Source organism: Lynx rufus, unplaced genomic scaffold (assembly GCF_022079265.1).
Source record: "Lynx rufus isolate CCGP_SWC_20201006 ecotype Redwood Valley unplaced genomic scaffold, mLynRuf1.p SCAF_9, whole genome shotgun sequence".
Classification (NCBI taxonomy): Eukaryota; Metazoa; Chordata; class Mammalia; order Carnivora; family Felidae; genus Lynx; species Lynx rufus.
In genome coordinates, this window is record NW_025814897.1 from 39,465,047 (window position 1) to 39,485,272 (window position 20,226).

General features: G+C 50.1%; 1 protein-coding gene across 2 annotated transcripts; it reads left to right on the forward strand.

Moving 5' to 3' along the window:
• Positions 1-5,659: 5,659 nt before the first annotated feature.
• On the forward strand, positions 5,660-17,019 carry GPR83 (G protein-coupled receptor 83). 2 transcript variants are annotated; one of them, XM_047072544.1, is made up of 4 exons: positions 5,660-6,043; positions 10,356-10,481; positions 12,746-12,879; positions 16,395-17,019. In XM_047072544.1, the coding sequence occupies exons 1-4, from the start codon at positions 5,660-5,662 to the stop codon at positions 17,017-17,019; spliced, it is 1,269 nt and encodes a 422-aa protein (XP_046928500.1). The 2 variants fall into 2 exon arrangements, with proteins under 2 accessions (XP_046928500.1, XP_046928501.1); XM_047072545.1 differs by lacking the exon at positions 10,356-10,481.
• Positions 17,020-20,226: the final 3,207 nt, after the last annotated feature.

Here is a 20,226-nt window from a genome sequence, read left to right on the forward strand (position 1 = left end):
GACTTTTACATTCAGATCCTACTTGTTTACTTCACTGTGTACAGCTTTTCCTCAGAGAAATGTGATCATCATATTTCAAATACCACAGACTTCCTTGGTTCCATTGCCTGCAAGCTGAACTTTCAACTGTAATTGCTAGAATTTGTCTTTATCGTAGTACTAACTTTCTAAAATAGAAATCAGCAGAAAATTAATATGAGAAAAAGACAACTTTTTTTTCTGGAGCTCAAAACTAATGGCCTCAAGGGGCAATTAAAAAAAAAAAGTATTAGAGCACTTTTCAAGAGTGTAAGATCAATGATAGCTATTGCTTATATCTCGTGAAAATGAGTTGCAGATCCGGTGATGCCTTCTAGAAATATAATTTTTACTTGGTACTGTTTATAAAAACAGGAAACATCATTCCTCCCCCTATAAGATGCAATATTAACCAAATGGCTTAAGTACCATGCTTAATTATCTTCTTCCACTTTCTGAGGATCTGATTTGAAACAAAGCACACAGCAGAAATAAAAGAGTAGAAAAAATAGCTCAGTAGCAATTAAGAGCATTGAATTAGAGCTGGTGCTAGGAAATATGACTCAACCTGTAGGATTACAGAAAATCTTCAAACATTAATTCCATGGCTCCATCTACTAGAGGAATCCTATCCTCTCTTTGCCCCTTCTGAGATCTGATGAAGAAATATTCATTTCTTCACTGAAATCAAGTGGTTCATTAGCAACAGAGCCAGGAAATATTTTCACAGAAGGTAGGTTTTACGTCGAGTTTGGAAGGTGGAGGTTCAGGGGTGCCTGGGTGGCTCAGTCGGTTGAGCATCTGACTCGATTTCAGCTCAGGTCATGATCCCAGGGGCATGCGATCAAGCCCCACGATGGCCTCCGTGCTGAGCATGGAGTCTGCTTGCGATTCTCTCTCTCTCCCTCTGCTCCTCCCCTGAAAAAGAGGAATTCGGGGAAAGGAGTACTCAGAAAAATTAAGACTTGCTTCCTGGGTTGTCTGAATCCAAGTCCAATGTCTACCACTGTATATATATATATGTGTGTATATATATATGTATATATACACACATATATATATGCGTGTGTGTGTATATATATATACACATATATATATAGTGTGTGTGTACTACTATATATATATATATGTGCGATATAGATACAGATATAGATATAGATATAGATATAGATATAGATATAGATATAGATATATCTACTACCATTTCCCCTGTCTGGGCACTGTGCAAGGTTCTAGAGGTAACGTTAGGAATAACATCATCCTGGCCTTGAAGAGCTGACAGTTTAGTGGGAAAGACAGATAAGTCACACATAGTGGGGTACAACAAGGGAAGCACACGTCATTGGCATGGGTTCCATGTTACAGGAGCACCTTTAAATGAGTCGATAGGGCAACGCTGCTTGTTCTGAGGTTGTGGCAGTCAGGGGGGGTCAGTGAGTCTTCACAGGAGAGAGAACACTTCAACTAGGTCTTCAAGAATGAAGAGGAGTTTCTCTGGCTCTGGGATTCAGAGAGAGGATGACTGTAGACAGAAATAGCATCTTCGAATGCATAGCATCCTAAACGGGGTGGGCCGTGAGATGACCCCAAGATTCTGACTGTGGTGAACAAGTGAACAAGAAAAGGAGCAAGTGTAAGAGAGTGAGGGAAGGACAGGATATAATGAGTTTAGTTTGGAGCTTGTTGAATTTTAAGTGTGTGTGGGTATTCCAAGTAGAAACGTCCAGGCAGCAGTCGAATGTATAATTTCAATCTGGAGCTTTCAAGAGTGTTGGTAAGTAGAAATACAGATCTTGGAGTCACTTGTGAGTGATGGTGCAACCAGTGGAGATGGTTGAGGTCGCCCAGGGGGACATTTAATTCAAGAGGAGCAGATAATGGAAGATGGCACTCTGGAGCACCAACAGAGGCTAGCAGTTCTGTGGTGATACAACTAATGCAACCACTTATCTGCCTTATGGATTAAATGGGCTATTACAAGTTGGCCCAATACCCGCTCCACCATTTATAAAACTTCCCACGTAAAAGTGCAGAGTAAGTTCAAACAACTTACAGAAGTATTTGGGGCCACAAACTGTAAGTTAGACTTCCTTTCACTTATCCTAAATGTATCATTTTAGCCTGTGGCTCCAAGGTACCGGAACTTGGAAACTGATTCCAAGTGTAACATGCCCACACACTGCGTTTCTATTGCATTGAGAATATCTTAAGCCATATTTTATATGTCAAGTCTACTTGATTCATTTCTTTTATATTTTAGAGAGAGAAAGAGAGCAGGATAGAGGGGCAGAGACAGAGAGAGGGAATCTTAAGCAAGCTCCACACTTAGTGTGGAGACCAGCTCGGGGCTCCATCCCACGACCCTGGGATCACGACCGGAGCTGAAATCAAGAGTTGGACGCTCAACCAACTGAGCCACCCAGGAGCCCTTATTTGATTCATTTGTAACTAAAGTATGATGACATCCAACCTTTGCCATTAAAATAGATCAACTATGAGTGACTGTCGTTGCCTGGCAGGATGCTAATTGTTCTTTCTTCCCCTCTGCCACGATGATTGGCACCAGAGAAGATTTGTGGGTGTGGTGAGTTTTGAACTCAAGTAGGACCTTTTCAGGAACTAATATTGGTGTCAAAGGAGCAATTGCTTGCAGATGGAGTGAGGCTCTGAATTCTATATTATTATTCTATAATTATATTATTATTCTATAATTCTTGGTCTTGTGAATACTTGTGAGGTGACTTCCTATTTTCCTTTTGTTTCAAGTCCACTCGAAAGAGTTAAACTCTCCTCTGTTCCTCAGTATGTTTAATGCATGTGACTATAATTAGAGACAAAAATATAATTACTATTTGGCACATCCTGACTATGCATGGTATCCTTGGTTTTATTCAGAATGCACACAAGGAAGGAGCTGCCTTGTTCTGGAGGAGCAGCTTTGTGTCCTCCCAAATCTTCTTTGTAATAGCAATGGTAATGTTACAGGACCTTTAAGCCCTCTGAGGAAAGAACTTTAAAAAAAAATTTTCTAAACATCTATTTATTTTTGAGAGACAGAGCGAGACAGAGCATGAGTGGGGGAGGTGCAGAGAGACAGGGAGACACAGAATCCAAAGCTGACTCCAGGGTCTGACCTGTCAGAACAGAGCCCGACGTGGGGCTAGAACTCACAGACCGCGAGATCATGACCTGAGCCGAAGTTGGACGCTTGACTGACTGGGCCACCCAGGCACCCCTGAGGAAAGAACTTTTTTAAAACCTTAGTTTTGGTCTTGCTGTGGGGTGGATGGAGGGAGGTACTTATTTCATTAAGCACTGGCCTGTTCCTGTGCTTGACAGGGGTTGGTGGGTAGATATCCAGCTCTCGTCCATTGGTTTGGATAGCTGACGTGTCTTCCTGACGCTGGCTTTCCTGGCAGGATTACGTTCCCATCACTCGCTGGTAGCTGGCCTGACAATACTCTATTGGCCACCTTCCCGTGCTCGTCTCACTTTTCCACCCCACTCGTGGTGTTTGCCTTCACTTTCCAAATAAACCCTTGCACTGGAATCTATGTCTCAGGATGTGCTTCTGTGGAAAGCTAAGAACTAACATAGGTCACCTTGTCTTTCAGGGACAGGTTTCAGGCACCTGGCACAAATGCCCTTACGTCTCCAAGGCAGGCATCGGGAACAAGGAATCAAAGTGAAGGCATTAGTCAGGTGCTCCAGATTGGCGTGCCTGTCACAGAGCACCAAGCAGGGGACTTGAAAGACTGTGCTTCGAAGAGCACTGCCTACCTTTGATTTCTTCCTCTGTGTCTGATGCTGCCTAGCCTTGTTCTGTTCTCTAAATTGCCGTCACGTTCCAGCCTTGCCTCCCTGAGATGGTGCCACATCATCTTAGTAGAACATCAAGTCCACCCAAGCTCTTGAGTTAATGCTTACAGACAGCCCCTTGGTTTCTTTTCTAGAGCTAACCACCTATTACTTCATCTGCCCGGCATCCCTGTCCCTTCTCCTAGGACCAGTCACATAATCCCCTATTCCAACCACCTACCTCCGTGGGACCTGCCAGGTATCACTCTTCCCGAAGTCTTCCCAGACTCCCTCCCACCTCAGGAAGAGCACCTGTGTTTTACTATGGTGACACTTAAGCCATCTTCTAGCTGCTTATTAGTGGGAGAGCTTGAGCTGTGTCCCTGGAGTTTGAAGGGGTAAAGAAGCTGACATCTAAGTTTCCTGGAAAATTCCAGAGTGAGAGGTAGCTGGTGGGAGGGGCCCATTCCCCAGGGTTTGGGTGGGACAGAGGAGCAGGCTTTCCCCTGGGCCAAGTGGACTTCTCAGAGGGTTATTTGATGGGAGTCCCCTTTGATGGAGTCCTTTGATGGGAGTCCCAGCCCAAAGGCACTGCTCACTCAGCTGGGGGAAATGACAGAATAAAGAGTCTACCGTTTACCATTTGAATGGGGGGGGGGAGGGGGAGGTCAGTTACAAGTAGTCAACCAATTACTGCATATCTAGCGCCGAGAGCAAGGTGGTGGGACATCCATACAGGGGTCTCCGAAAACCCCACGCGCGGGAAAAGGAAACCCTTTCACCGAGGCCAGAAAAGTTACGTAACTCGCCCGGGATTCCATAGCTAGGAAGTGACACAGCTGTGCTATGATCCCGATTCCACGGGATGGGGGTTAATGGGTGACCCGTCTGGGGTGACTAGGAGAGATTTCACAGTAGGAATGAAAACGGGTGAGCGAGAGATCAAGATTTCCTGTAAAGTAGGCAGAGAACAAAACGCGTGGATAATCTCCCTTACGACAGCTTCAAAACCTACTTATTATTCCTTTGATTCTCTGATCCTGGCAGAAGAGTGTCCTGCTTTGAAGGTTTTCTTTGGAAAACCAAGCCCCCCCCCCCCCCCGCCCCACACTGTTTTAAGAACCGTAAGGAAACAAAACGTCCAGCAAGTCCGAAGTGGGGTCAGTGAGGGGGCTTGGAGAAACCCTAATGACATCTATGGCATCGCTCGCCTGTGTCCCCAGCACTGCCGGACTGGGATCCACCGCAGGGCTGACGCTCTGACGGAAACAGGTGGAAGGCACCCGAGTCTCTGCACGGGGAGCAGCCTGGGGCCGGCAGACCCAGCTTGACCCCCCTGCCGCGCCCCCCGCCGCGGGCGTCTTCCGCCCGCCCGCCTGCTCCCTTGGCCGTAGCTAGGCTGAGGCGGGATGGAGGGGCGAGTGTGACTTAGGAAAAGCCCTGCGAACCGGGCGGAGTTTCGCTCCCGGCGTGGGAGCGGGCGGAGTGCGCGCGGCGGGGAAAGAGGCTCGGAAGCCGGGCGGAGTTGCATTCCCGGCGTGGGAGCGGGCGCGGTGGGGGGGGGGGGGGCGCCGGCAAGCCAGCGGGCGAACGCGCGCCGGGGAGAGCGCCGTGGAAGCCCCGCGGAGTTGCGTTCCCGCAGAGGCGGCCGGCCGGGCGGAGCGGGCGCGCGTCACCGCAGCCGGAGCCGGAGCGGAAGCCCGAGCCCGAGCCCGAGCCGCCCGAGAGGCGGAGGCGCCCGCGCGCTCGCGGCCGGGTGGGCGCAGCGCCGGCGAAGTGCGGCCGGCGGCCCCGCGCGCTCCCCTCCGGGCGGGCGCGGGCGCGGCGCTGGGGCTGCTGCGGGATGGGCCCGCGCGGGGTGCTGCTCTGCCTGCTCCCCCTGGTGCGAGCCGCCGAGCGCCCCGAGGGCCGGGCCGACGAGCCGGGCCTGGAGGCGGCCCTGGCCGTGCCCAACGCCTCGCACTTCTTCTGGAGCAACTACACCTTCTCCGACTGGCAGAACTTTGTGGGCCGGAGGCGCTACGGGGCCGAGTCCCAGAACCCCACGGTGAAAGCCCTGCTCATCGTGGCTTACTCCTTCATCATCGTCTTCTCGCTCTTCGGCAACGTGCTGGTCTGTCATGTCATCTTCAAGAACCAGCGGATGCACTCGGCCACCAGCCTCTTCATCGTCAACCTGGCGGTCGCCGACATCATGATCACGCTGCTCAACACGCCCTTCACCTTGGTGAGGCCCCGGCTCCCGCCCGCCCGCCCGCCCGCCGTGGCGGGCTCGGCTCTCCTTCCCCCAAGCCCTCCGCTCCCCTCCCGCCCCGCTGCCCCAGCCCCTCTCTTCCTCCGCGCTGCCTGGGTCCCGCTGGCTGGCTGCGCCTTTCCAGCTCCTTCCCCCTCTGCCCTCTCAGCTCCCCTCTCAACTCTCTCCACTTCGTAGACTTTCTGTCCCTCTCCGTTTTCTTTGTGTCTTCATCTTTTTCCCTCCCTGTGACTGTCGTTCTGTCTGTTCCTCCATCTGGGTCTCTACCCTCCCTTTTCCCTCCCTTGCTTCCGTCCTTCTTCCTTTTCTCGTTCTCTTCCCCTCTCGGGTCTCTGTCTCATCACCTTCTGCAGCTGGGGGCCATGGGGTCAATGATTGGAGTGTCTGCGCTCAGCCGGGAGCAAATGACCATTTCCTACTTAATGGCAGTGCACGTGGGCCTATTTGATCGTCAAGCAGTAAATCGAAGCTTCTGGAAACGTTGGCAGAGATTGTTAGGTCACCCCCCACCCCCGAAATCCAGTGCATTAAATGCTCTCCCACACCCCCACCCTAGGAGACTGCTTTGTGCCACAGCCGATATGTCAGTTGCTAATTGTTAATGGAAACTTCAGTGCGTTTTCCTAGACCACTTATTTAAATTGTGTTTCTCTTTTGTGGTTTGACAGTGAGGCTGTGTAGGCAGTGTGTGTTGGGGAAGACATGGGAATGAGGTGGGCTTGGGGCCCAGGAATAGGCCGGGGGCACGTGCCCATCGTGGCAGATGTGGCTCCCGTCCCCAAGCCTTGGCTGCTCAGCGTTAGTGGTGTCATTTCTGCCCCTCTGTGACTTGGGAGCCTGGTGCTCATGGGTGGTTTGGGACCGTGAGGGCGATGACTGAGCAATCTACTGACAGTTACCCCTTATGTTTCTGCAGCATGAGTGTTACATTTTTTCACCTTATGGAATAACCTTACCGTTATTTGAGTTACTACCAAAACAGCGTCTGTTCGTACCTTGCTCTCTGTCTCTCTCTCTCTCTCACACATATACACACACGCAACCAGAAATAATAGACAAGCCAGAAGAGGGTGAACTCCCACAAATCCATCCACCTGCATGCACGTCCTTCTAAACCTCACATTTTAAAACTACGTTCTACCTTTGTCCTCACAAGAATATTACGTTTTGCAGATGAGGAAACTAAGGCACACAGAGGTTCAATGCCTTGTCCAGGGTCACTTAGCTAGTAATTGGCCGAGCCACAATGAGAATTACTTTCCTGACTCAAGTCAGAGGTCTGTCACTAAGCCACCTAGCGCTGGGGGTGGTGGGTGAGGAGGGCTTCTTGGACCATGCTAAGCTTCCACTATTCTGAAACATGGATTTTTCCTGCTCTCCTGCCAGTTTATATTCTCTAGCCAAGGACAAAAGGGCTTTCAAATACCAGGCCCCACCCTGCCAAGGTAACTGCCTCTTACCTTGAAGCATGAGATTGTGTATCTCTGGCTCTCCTTGGTTGCCCCTGCCCCCTTGGTTTCTATCCTGACCATCTGCAATGCTAGGGTTGGGCTGGGACACCCAGGATGAGAAGTGGCCCCGGGTCATGGCCCCTGTGCTACTGCTCAGAGCAGTATGCACAGAAGAGGCTGGGGGATGGGAGAGAGAAACCATGAACCCCACGCTAGGCTGTGGCTGGGGCCTGACAAGTCCAGCCTTGGATGATCTCCTGCAAGAGAGGAGGATCAGGGTCCTGAGAACCCAGCACTCCTCTAAGATAATCCAAAGCAGCCTGGCCTTGAACCTGACCCGTGTAACTGCCCCAATCTGAATTCCTGTCAGAGCTTACAAGGTGCTGGCAAGCAGGGAGAATGAAAGGGTTGAGGGGGAGGATCTCCTAAGCCCTACTCACATTCCTACTTAATGGCAGTGCACGTGGGCCTATTTGATAGTCAAGCAGTAAATCGAAGCTTCTGGAAATGTTAGCAGAAATCATTAGGTCACCCCCCCACCCACGAAATCCAGTCCATTCAATGCCCCCCCCCCCACCCTAGGACGCTGCTTTGTGCCACAGCTGGTGTATCAATTGCTAATTGACTAGGTAAGGCATCCTGCCTTCCAGCTAGTTGGTGACAGTATTCTTGCAACCTGGTTTCCTTTTCTGTTCACTTTACACACGACAGCGAGCATGAAGCCCAGCCCTGGTCATTGAGAGAAGAGCAAACAGGTACTTATAATTCCCATGGCAGAGGCACGCCTGGAGTGCTGTGGAGCCTGGAGGAGAGAATCATTTATTCTGTCCTGCCAGGGTCAAATGAGAGAGTCAAAGGAGACTGTGCAAAGAACGTGACATTTCAAAGGGCCTGGAAGAGCAGGAATTTCCCAGGTCAAGATGAACGCTCAATGCAGACAGAGGGACCTGGAGAACAAAGGGCTTCAGAGTTCATGGTGTGTTGAGGGAATGTTGAGAGGCTTGATGTAGCTGCAGCAACGAGGCAGGAAGCATGGTGGGAGGAACGGAGAGGAACAGGGGGTGGGGGGTGGGGACAAGTGCAGGTGGACCAGAGAGGAAGGCTGGGGCCAGCTTGTGAATGGGCCTGGAGACTCCTAAGGCATCTGGCTCTGTCCTGAGGGCCAGGATGATTCTAAGCAGGAGGGTGACAGTCATCTGATTTTTGGTTAAGAAAAATCCCATCAGCAGAGTGAAGGCTGAATGACAAGTGGACAAGACCGGAGGGCAAGGGTAGCAGCTGGGAGGCTGTAAAGGTCCAGGTGAGAGACGAGGGCCACGACTTTGGGATGAGAGGGGCACCGGTTGACTTTGCAACGTACTGGATGTGGGAGGAACTAAGGATTTCTAGCTCTGTAATGTTCCCGGACTGCTCAGAAGCCCCGTGTGGCTGCCACCTGCCAGCCTCACAGAGAATGAAGCTGCTGTCCTAGCGACACGATCCGTGTCTCTCAACTCTCACCCTCCAGCCAAACCATCCCACTCCTCTTTCCTCAAATAGGTCCTGGGATTTCTGACTCAGTGCCAAGCCCTTTGTTCTTACTGCCACAAGTACAAATGCCACGTATTCTTAAAGCTCGTCTCCGATGCCTCATGTGTCATAACGAGGGTAGTGGAGGGCGTATTTACTAGTGTTCTAGGCCCTGCCGCACCTACTTTACACGCGTCATCTCTCCTCTGATTTTCCTAGCAACCATGTGAAGACCATTAGCCGCATTTTACAGATGGGGGCAGTGGTGCTTGTGGAGCCCAAGGGCCTTGCCCCGGGTGACTCTGCTGGCCACCACTACATGATCTTTCTGTCGGACTGACTTGCTCTAGATCTTTCTCTATCATTTTTCCCCTCTACCTCAGCCCGCTCCGTTCCCACCCTGCGGCCCCGAAGCCCTCTGTCTGGGCCTTCTGTGGGCACTGAATACTATCTTTCTTGCATCCGGAGGTGCCTGGGTCCTCTACCCAGACCGGGAAGCTCCTTGTTCAGAATCGGTGCTTGATGTTTCTTGGGCGTGGGCATCACTCACAGGAGCTGCCCAGGCACTGATTGAGTGGGCAAGTAGCCATGGATGATGTGGGCCTGCTCCGAGGGCCTCACGCTGTCCTGCAGCTTGCCATTCTCCCGCTCTGCCCCACCCCCACCCCTCTAGGCCCCTCAGTCCCCTTCCCAGATGACGTTGTAAGGCCTGCTTAGTCAACATTAGAGAGCACAGCCTACACGCTATGTTGTGATTTTTCACGTGGGTCTCCCCCATTAGTCTGAACTCATGTGGACTGAGAATGGATTTTATTATTACCATAAAAATAGCTACTATTTATTTCTAAGAATATCTCTCTACCAATCTGCCAGACGTTGTGTTCCACCCTTTATAGATTTTTAAAACCTTAATCCATGTAATAAGCCTACAAGGTAGAAGTTTTTAAGCCCCCCCCCCTTTTTTTTTTTTTACAAATGAGGAAACTGAGGTTCAGAGAGATTATACACACCTTGCCCAAGGTCATATAGCTTCAAACTGTTAGAGGTGGGAAGTCCAACTGCAAGGCCCACGTATTCCCACGCCCTCCTGGCACCTAACAAGGCTTGGCCCCGGCGGTATGATCAGGTTTTGTTGAATCGAATGATTGGAAATGAGTCATGCTGGAGAAAGTCACGTGTGATGCACAATTTAGTAGTGTAGAATGGAAGAAGAGAGGAGCCGGAAGATGCCTCTCAAGGGATGCTCCTCAGAGGCCACGGATGGGGGTAGGGGTGTCAGGGTCAAGGCCCTGTTTGTCTTCTGACCTCTGTGGGCTGGTTTCCAGGTCCGCTTTGTGAACAGCACATGGGTGTTCGGGAAAGGCATGTGCCACGTCAGCCGCTTTGCCCAGTACTGCTCTCTGCATGTCTCAGCACTGACGTTGACGGCCATTGCTGTGGACCGCCACCAGGTGAGGGCACCTACCCCCAACACCCGGTCCTTCCCCCTCTGGCTTTGCTTTCCAGGGAGCTGCAGGGGCCCTCGAGACAGTATTTTAGCACAGTTTTCAATAAGTGTATCTGTCTTCTTACTGACTAATATGAGCACTTAGATGAGGCGCTTTAAAACGTTTGTGCTAAGTGCCACAAAAAGTTATTCCCAGTTTGTTGGTCTAACAAAGGCTCATCGCTTATATTTTGTGTCTCAGAAATTAACGAGCTTGTTTGGGGGTGGGGGAGAAAAGCCAACCCGAAAATCACAGTTGAAAAGAGATTGGCACATCGTTGCAGGTCAGAGACGAGGGGGATGGAGCCCCCGGGGCCCAAGTTGTTGAGGAAGAAAACAAGCTAGGGTGCCATGTGGCAGGAGCAGGCAGCCACTGCCCTGCCCCACCAGAGGCACATGGTGGGTATGGTAAAGGAAATCAAAGAGGACTCTGTCCTGGAAGAGGATGGCTCCCTGCCAAGCACCTTGCATGTGCTAACTCAGTAAATCCATGGTGTATACGAGGTCTATGCCGAATCAAGGAATGGAAGCTCAGAAGAGTGCATGGGTAGCCCTCCTGAGATCACATGCCTGGTGAATGATGAGGCCAGGATTAGCACTGAGGTCTGTCTGGCTTCATACCTCTGCCCTGATCATGAGGCCGCCCTACTCTGAGAAGGCTCAAGGTGGCCAATATCATAAGGGCCAGCAGGACAGAGAGAGGAAGAATTTATTCTGAGTAGCTGCAAGAGGTGCAAAGGAGAGGAGGCCTCAAAGATGCAGACTCAAAGATGCCGCTCAGTAGGAGAAAGAATTTTCTAGCAGAAGGAAGCTGCCGGGGTGGGGGTGGGGGAGGGCGGGTAGTGAGTTTCATTTCCCCAGCCATTTTTAAGCAAGGTCTGGATGACACTTGATAGGGATGTTTTAGAGGGCGTTCGTTATCTGGTAGGGAATTGGATTTGGCAAACTTTGAGATCTCTTTAGCCCCGAAATTTCCTCATTTTGGCATTTATATTGCAGATACTCTGGGCAAAGTCTGAAAAGGCTGCATGCTAATGTTTTCTGCCTTTTCTTAACCTTCTCCCCTAATTCAACAAGAGGACTCTGGATTACTTCCACCTGGCCGATGCTTACCCCCACTTAACACAGCCTCACCGACAGTTGCCCCTTGGGCCAAAGGTGGGTCTGAGGAACAAGGGGGTTAAGTCTTGCCAACACTGATCACGTTGCTGTGACATAAACCCCAACATGGGGCCTTTTCCCAAAGCAGTGAAATCTTTGAGCGATGTCTGGGGCCTCTGACCCAGGCTTTCACTGTCTTCAGCAACCCGAACAACAAGGGAGTCTGAGGGGCAAATATGGCAAAATCCAGAAGGGGGCTGTGCTGAGCAGCTTCTAAAGCCTAGTCACTTCCTCTCATCAAATCTTGAAAGAACCTGGAGACAAAATTAGGGAGGACACAGCCAGAATGTCCACTGTGTCCTGGGATGACATCCTTAGGTGATGGCAGCTCTTGAGGACCTCTCTCCTTGACCCTGGATTCACCTGTCTCAGAATGCCTTTTTCAAGAAATAATGATCCTAATCTTAACATGAGGATGCCGTTGAGTTCCCAAATCTTTATTTAAACCTTTCAGCAGAATGGATTGTCCAACTGTAGTAATTCCAAAATGCCTTTCAGCTCAAAGCCTGTAACACAGGCTTTACTATAAGCGGTGGGAAAGCTGGACCCCACAATTTAGAAATAGCTTTTGTAAACAGTGTTGCGAACCCCCACATAAATGTCAGTGCAACTTCCCATGACAAATAGAGACTCCTCTCCAGGCTTGTCACCCCAGATCCTCTCAGAGCCCTCCATAACCCAAGGGGTCTAGAATCATGGCGGAATGAGATCGGATCCCAAGGTGGAGGTTGATTGTGGCTTGTTCCTCTGCTGGCCTTGTGGGTGTCATGCGAGCAGACCTCCTGCTTCACCCCTTCCCCATCCCCTCACTGCACTCTGGTTCTGCTACATATCACCTGTAAGAGGCATCTGAGCCACCTGGAGTCTCTGAGTCCAGACGATACCTTCTTTTTGCTTCTGGGGGTGGACCGTGGGGTGGTGCAGCTCAGGGGCTTAACACTGAATGAAGGGGTGCTTGTTTATAAATAGGACCTACCTGCCTTAGTGTGGCACGTGAGCTCCGTCATTGAGATTTGATCTGCTTCCAGTCTTCTTCAGCCAGTGATGCACAGTTTGCTTGTTTTCCAGGTCATTATGCATCCATTAAAACCCCGGATCTCGATCACAAAAGGTGTCATCTACGTCACGGTCATCTGGACCATGGCTACGTTCTTTTCACTCCCACACGCCATCTGCCAGAAATTATTTACCTTCAAGTACAGGTGAGTTGGCTAGTCGGGAGCAGCTTGGGGACTCAGAGGGCCCTGGCAGAGGGAAGTCTGAGCCCCCTCTGAGTCTGAGTGACCGGTATCTGCTGCACCCAGCACTTCTGCCTCCCATTCTCTTGCTTCCAAGTCTGGGTCCTATCTGTGGCATTTGTTCTGCTTTTCCTCACCTTTTCTTCTCAGCAACTTTAGCTCCCTCCTTATTCTCCACCCAGCCTGTCTGCGAGGTCAGGGCAGGAGCCAACAGCTTCTTTCGCTGGGGACAGGTACTCACACAGACTGAGAATCAAAGTCACCCAGGCCTTGTTTAAAATGGCAACGTTTACATTCTCTCGCACAACGTATAAATAAAGCACGCATGTGTCTGTGTGTCTGAGGCAGGATGTTCTATCTCCTACCTCCCATTCAGGTTTCTTTGTCCTGTGCTGTCGCAGAACAAGAATTTCCTGGTGTCCCTAGCACCTGACCTACTGTCTCCATATAACAGCCCCTCAATACATAATTACTGAATGGATGAACGAATGAGCAAGCTAGAGTGATTTTCATCAGTTCGTACTTGTTTTAGAGGAGGTTCCTTAGAAATAGACCGTGAGATACAGATCGTGCTTAGGATTTTTTAAGGAAGTGCTCCCGGGAGTGATGGATAAGGGAGTGAGCAGGCAGGATAGCAAGAGACCAAGGGAGGGTGCAATGTTGGCATTGGAGGGATGTCAGGAGGAGCTACAGGCCGCAGCACAGGGGGCTCTAAGAGCAAAGATAACACAGAGTTTGTTCAGCCTCGAGGCCAGGATGCTGGGCTGTCATATTCTGGGCTCCCTGCAGAAATGGAAAACTCCCAGGCACCTCTGGGTCTTCCCTGCAGAAATCGAAAACTCCCAGCCACCTCTGGGTCTTAGTGGATCTGTAGGAAATGACTTTAGTGGTCCTACGGTAGTGCTAGGTCCCTACAATATCACAGGTGCCAGCTGCTTCTTGTGGCTTGCCCGGGAGCTAGCATCCTGGCGCTCCAGACCAGTAGCCACGTGTGTCCTGCAATAACTGTGCTGCTCCGCCTGAAACATACACTTCAAAACACACATTCCTATGACATAAGCAGGGTCAGGAGAACAAGCTCTGAAGGCTGATTACAACTACATTTGACCCCGAGCGACGCTAGTTTGGACTGTGTGGGTCCACTTCTGTGTGGATTTTTTTCTTTTTCTTTTTTTTTTTTTTTCAACGTTTATTTATTTTTGGGACAGAGAGAGACAGAGCATGAACAGGGGAGGGGCAGAGAGAGAGGGAGACACAGAATCGGAAGCAAGCTCCAGGCTCTGAGCCATCAGCCCAGAGCCCGATGCGGGGCTCGAACTCACGGACCGTGAGATCGTGACCTGGCTGAATTCGGACGCTTAACCGACTGCGCCACCCAGGCGCCCCAGTGTGGATTTTTTTCGATTAATATGGTACAGTACCATAAGTGTATTTTCTCTTCCTTATGATTTTAATAGCATTTTCTTTTCCTTAGCTTACTTTCTTGTAAGAACACAGTGTATCATACACCAACAGAATGTGTATTAATCAACTGTTCATGTTATCGATATGACTTCCAGTCAATAGTAGGCTATTAGTAGTTAGATTTGGGGGTAGTCAAAAGTCATGCATGGGTTTTCAACGGCGCAGGGGTCGGTGCCCCTAACCTCCATGTTGCTCAAGGGTCGACTGTAATTTACAAAGGCTTCTCCCTCCCCAAATTCTACGGTATCGGAACGAATCGCATACCCAAATCTCCTAGCACTCAGACCCCCATCTGCCTTCACATATGGGGAGCTATTTTTTTTTTCTGCTAACGAAAGCAAAGAGAATTCTGTTTCTTTCAGTAGTGATGGCCATCAGCACATATAACAAGTGCACAAGCGACATAATGCGCTGAAGAAACAGCCATTTTGAGTTGCTGCCTAAACATTTTAACAGTATGACAACCCTGTTCACACGCACAGTCTGGGCATTTAGATTGGGACTCAAGGTTAGGATTCCATCACAAGTTCCTGCCTTGCTTTTCCTGGTCACCATTTTGTTTTTTTTAACATGTATTTTTGAGAGAGCACAAGCGGGGGAGGGGCAGAGAGAGAGAGTGAGACACAGAATCGGAAGCGGGCTCCAGGCTCCAAGCTGTCAGCACAGAGCCCGACTTGGTGTTTGAACTCACAGAGATCATGACCTGAGCCAAAGTCGGACACCTAACTGACTGAGCCACCCAGGTGCCCCCAGGTCACGTTTTAAAATGACCACTCAGGGGCACCTGGGTGGCGCAGTCGGTTAAGCGTCCGACTTCAGCCAGGTCACGATCTCGCGGTCCGTGAGTTCGAGCCCCGCGTCAGGCTCTGGGCTGATGGCTCAGAGCCTGGAGCCTGTTTCCGATTCTGTGTCTCCCTCTCTCTTTGCCTCTCCCCCGTTCATGCTCTGTCTCTCTCTGTCCCAAATAAATAAATAAATAAATAAATAAATAAATAAATAAATAAAATGACCACTCAGAGGGGCACCTGGGTGGCTCAGTCAGTTGAGCATCCAACTCTTGATTTTGGCTCGGGTCATGATCCCAGTTCTGCGTCGGGCTCTGCACTGAGTGTGGCGCCTGCTTAAGATTCTCTCTCTCTCCCTCTGCCCCTCTCCCCTGCTCACACTTTCTCTCTCTCTCTCAAAAAATAAACTAACCACTCCGGGTTGAGGCTGTGAAAAATTGGTGACTGTGCCTCAACCACCCTATAAGTAATGGGCGCTTATAACCCTGCTCTCTATCTCCTGCTTGCTCATGACCTGGGACAGAGGACTGCCCTTCCCCTCAGCTCCTGGCATCTCCATGCTGGGATTTGTAAGTAATATATCTGGTGACTTTACTTCCTTTGGGTGAGTGTATTCAAACTGCGCCTTCAATCAAAATGGCCCTAAGGTTTTCACTTCCCCAAAGTGGGAGCTTGGACACCAAGGGTGGTACTGGCCAGCCCTGTGTGGGTGATTTGTGCCCCCTCTTTCAGGGGGTCATAGTCTGCCTAGTCTCAACACATCAGCTCTAGGGTTTCTTCAAGGAGGACTGGGTACATTCCATGGAAAATAGATACTTGTTACACGTATGGCTGAAGGTGTGTTCGTTCGGGCTTTGCCGCTCACATTCCGAAGATCCATCATTTCTTTGCCCCATTCCTTAGTTCCCCTCTGGAATGGAGGAATTCCAACGTTTCCTGAGCACATTGTGCTCTCAGTTCTAAGACTAGGAATGCCAGTGTTGTATTCATTCGTTGAATAGATATTTACTGGGTCTCTGTTACAGGCTAGGAATTATATAAGTTTAAGACAACACAGAGAGAGCAGGTGTTTTCCTTGTCTCTATAAAACCCCCAATCTAGTGGGAGAGCCAGAATCTTGGGACGAGGCCTTTCCACACTAATGGCACACCCTTCCTCTCTCTTCCCCTCTCTCTGCCTCCCTCTGTCTCTATCTCTGTTTCTCTGTCGCCCTCTCTCCCCTGTCACCAGCGAGGACGTTGTCCGCTCCCTGTGCCTGCCAGACTTCCCTGAGCCAGCTGACCTCTTCTGGAAGTATCTGGACTTGGCCACCTTCATCCTGCTTTATATCCTACCCCTCCTCATCATCTCCGTGGCCTATGCCCGCGTGGCCAAGAAGCTGTGGATGTGCAACACGATCGGCGATGTGACCACGGAGCAGTACCTGGCCCTGCGGCGGAAGAAGAAGAAGACCATGAAGATGCTGATGTTGGTGGTGGTCCTCTTTGCCCTCTGCTGGTTCCCCCTCAACTGCTATGTCCTCCTCCTGTCCAGCAAGGTCATCCACACCAACAACGCCCTCTACTTCGCCTTCCACTGGTTTGCCATGAGCAGCACTTGCTACAACCCCTTCATCTACTGCTGGCTCAACGAGAACTTCAGGGTCGAGCTGAAGGCATTACTGAGCATGTGCCAAAGGCTGCCCAAGCCCCAGGAGGAAAGGCCACCCTCCCCAGTCCCTTCCTTCAGGGTGGCTTGGACAGAGAAGAGCAGTGGCCGGAGGGCTCCGCTAGCCAACAACCTCCTGCCCTCCTCCCAACTGCAGTCTGGGAAGACAGACCTGTCTTCTGTGGAGCCCATCGTGGCAGTGAGTTAGGGGAGAGTGAGAAGAGGCAGGGGGCGAGCTCTCTCTCCAACTGAGGCTGGGAAAGGGCCTGAGGACAGAGACTGGAAAAGAAGCCTGTCCTCTCACCCATGGCCCTCACAGTGCTAAAAACAAGGTCCTACAGAAGCCATGGGAGTCTTCATTTCCCAGGAAGCTCTGTCTAGCCTTCTACCCCATTTGGTGTGAAAACTAAAAGGCAACACCCAATTAGACATGTGTTTGTGAATTCCTGTCCAAGAAATGCTGCAAAGCATATCACCTGGGTTCCCTGAGCCAGAGAACCCAGGGAAGCTGCAGCCCACATGAGGGCTGAGTCAGCTGCCTGACAATACTCCCTACCATGGAACATCCGCAAAGGACACCTGAGTCATACTTGGGGTGTGGCTGACCCAGATGCACAGAACTCTGCTTGAAAAAGGTTCATGCCAGCAAAAGGTGAGTGAGCCAGAGATGCCACGTTTTTTTCGCCTCACTTCCCAAAGTCCTGGGCCAGGATGAATCACAGCCGTGTGGTGGCTGGCTTGGGTACATGACAAGACAGGGCCAATTCAGTCCCTGAAAGCAAAGAGAAATTACTGAGTTCTCTTAAAGAATTATTACTATAAAACTTTGGAAAATTTAGGGGCGCCTGGGTGGCGCAGTCGGTTAAGCGTCCGACTTCAGCCAGGTCACGATCTCGCAGTCTGTGAGTTCGAGCCCCGCGTCGGGCTCTGGGCTGATGGCTCAGAGCCTGGAGCCTGTTTCCGATTCTGTGTCTCCCTCTCTCTCTGCCCCTCCCCCGTTCATGCTCTGTCTCTCTCTGTCCCAAAAATAAATAAACGTTGAAAAAAAAAAAAAAAAAAAAAAAAAAAAAACTTTGGAAAATTTAGAAAAGCACAAAGAAGAAAACAAAAATCACCCCGTTCTCCCACCAACTGTGATGAGTTTTGTTAACGTGCTGTGGATTCACTTGCAACTTTTTTCCTTTGTGTGTCTGTGCGCATGCGTGTGTGCATGTGTGTGCATGCGCTTTTCATTCCGTTCTGAATTACACTTTTCCATGTAGAGATAAGCAAGAAACAGGGCATAGCAGGGAACTTCTGAGCCCCTCTCCCAGGAACAGTGTCCACGGGAAGAGTTGGAAGAAGAGGTGGGAGAGGAACACAAGGAGAAGGCTGTCAAAGCCAACAGACTGCCATCATCCTGTACCCAGCGGTGGGAAAGACCCAGATGAAGTACCTCTTCTCAGATGGCGGCCATCGTGATGAGCCAGGGAACAAAACTCATCCAAGGAGGCATAATTCCTTCTCCTTTGCACTCACATAGAACAAGAGGTGGTAAAAACACTGCCCTGCTTTTACAGGAGATGATGGAGCAGTCTTTCCAACATGCCAGAAATAATTGTACTTAGACACTTCATCCCTGCAAGCTGTCTAGACAGGCCACTTCTCTGTGTTGTCTAAATAATAAGGCTTCTTCACGCCAGTTCCCTGAAGACAACTCACTTGTCAACATCACCCTAGTGGCTCACGTGTCACTTACAGAAACCTACGACATTGTGATGGTCTTTAAGGACTCAACATGCCAGAGAAATATCATTCCAGAGACTGTTTTCATCATCGTTCATCTGGTCTTGAGAGACTCACTAGGTCACCCGGAAGACAAAGGCAGAATAGTGCTTAATTCACCCACCCTAAGCAATTGCCATTCTCACACTGGTTTTAGGTTCCTTTCTAACACCAGATAGACTTGAAAGCAAACATGGATATGCAGCTGAGTAGAAAACTGAGGTTTGGGGAGAAGGGCTTTATCCAAGGTTTACTTAGATCTCTTGGCTGTTAATTGAAATTGAACTCGGTCTTATCATCTGCTTTCCTATAATGAGACATGGGGGTTCATTATACTAGTCTATTTATGAGAATGTTTGAAGTGTTTGACTTCCATGGGACAGAGAGGCTTCTAAGCCCGTATGGATCCCAAGATGGATTTTTCAGGCCAAATGGCTCCCATGCCTGTGCCTCCTGTCTCTGTGGTGTCCAGAAGTAGCTAATCGTTTCATCCTAATGCTGCCATAGAAATTCTTTGAACTAGAAAGAGAATAGGTAGCAAGACTACAGATAGTTGGTCCTGCTCTGGAATCATGGGGAGAGCTTTGCTTTGCTCCTCTCCGAGGGAATCTAGAAATACTGCCGGGGCACCTGGGTGGCTCAGTCAGTTAAGCATCTGACTTCGGCTCAGGTCATGATCTCACAGTTCGTGGGTTCGAGCCCCGCGTTGGGCTCTGTGCTGCCAGCTCAGAGCCTGGAGCCTGCTTCAGATTCTGTGTCTCCCTCTCTCTCTCTGCCCCCCCCCCCCCGCTCACACTCTGTCTCTCAAAAATAAATAAATGTAAAAAAAATTTTTAGAAATACTGCCAAGTCAGAGAAGGCCCTTCCCTGGAGGAAGACTCACAGATGGCCCATAGGTCCGGGTCTCCCATCAGTACCTTGTCTTCCCCATTCCCCTTGTTCCCTGTGTGCCTCAGAGCAAACAGCGATTTGTATTTGTGAATGTGAAATTTGTAGGACTTGAGCCTTTCCAGTGTGCCGTAACGAGTACTTTATTGTAATTGCTCCGCTCTCAATAAAATATATTTGGGGTGCATGGACTATGTTTCTTGGACTTCTGATTAAACTACAGCTGGTAACCTTTAAAATGGGGATCTGTGCAAATTACGAAGCGAGCGTGAAGATCATCTGCCCACATCCCTGCATTTCACAACTGAGGAAGTGCCACCATGCTTTGGCTAGGGTAAATAGCCAGCTGAAAACCTCTCATCTTGGTCTAGAGCTTCTTCCAGTGAGCTGGCAGCCACGTCGCCTCTTTTGTGAATTGTGATTGTGAACCACCGAGTCCTTGGTGATTCGGGAGGAGGCAAAGCTGCCACTGGAGACTGGGGATCGGTCCCCCCACTCGCACTGTGCCGTGGGTGCCGCATTTTTGTGTTTACCAGGATTTCTGCCCCATTGGTTCCGGGGTTCCCCTGTCCTCCAGATAGGCTGGGTAGGAAGCTTTGTGGCATACATAAATACTCTGATGCCATCAAGAGGCCAGGAAATCGGTTTCACATAATTTCACAGAAGGTTGTATATAGGGGTAATTTACCGAGCCTAGGGGAAGATTTGAAAGAACAATGAAAGGCGTAGGAGAAAGAGAAGGGAAGTAAAATTTGCTGACCCC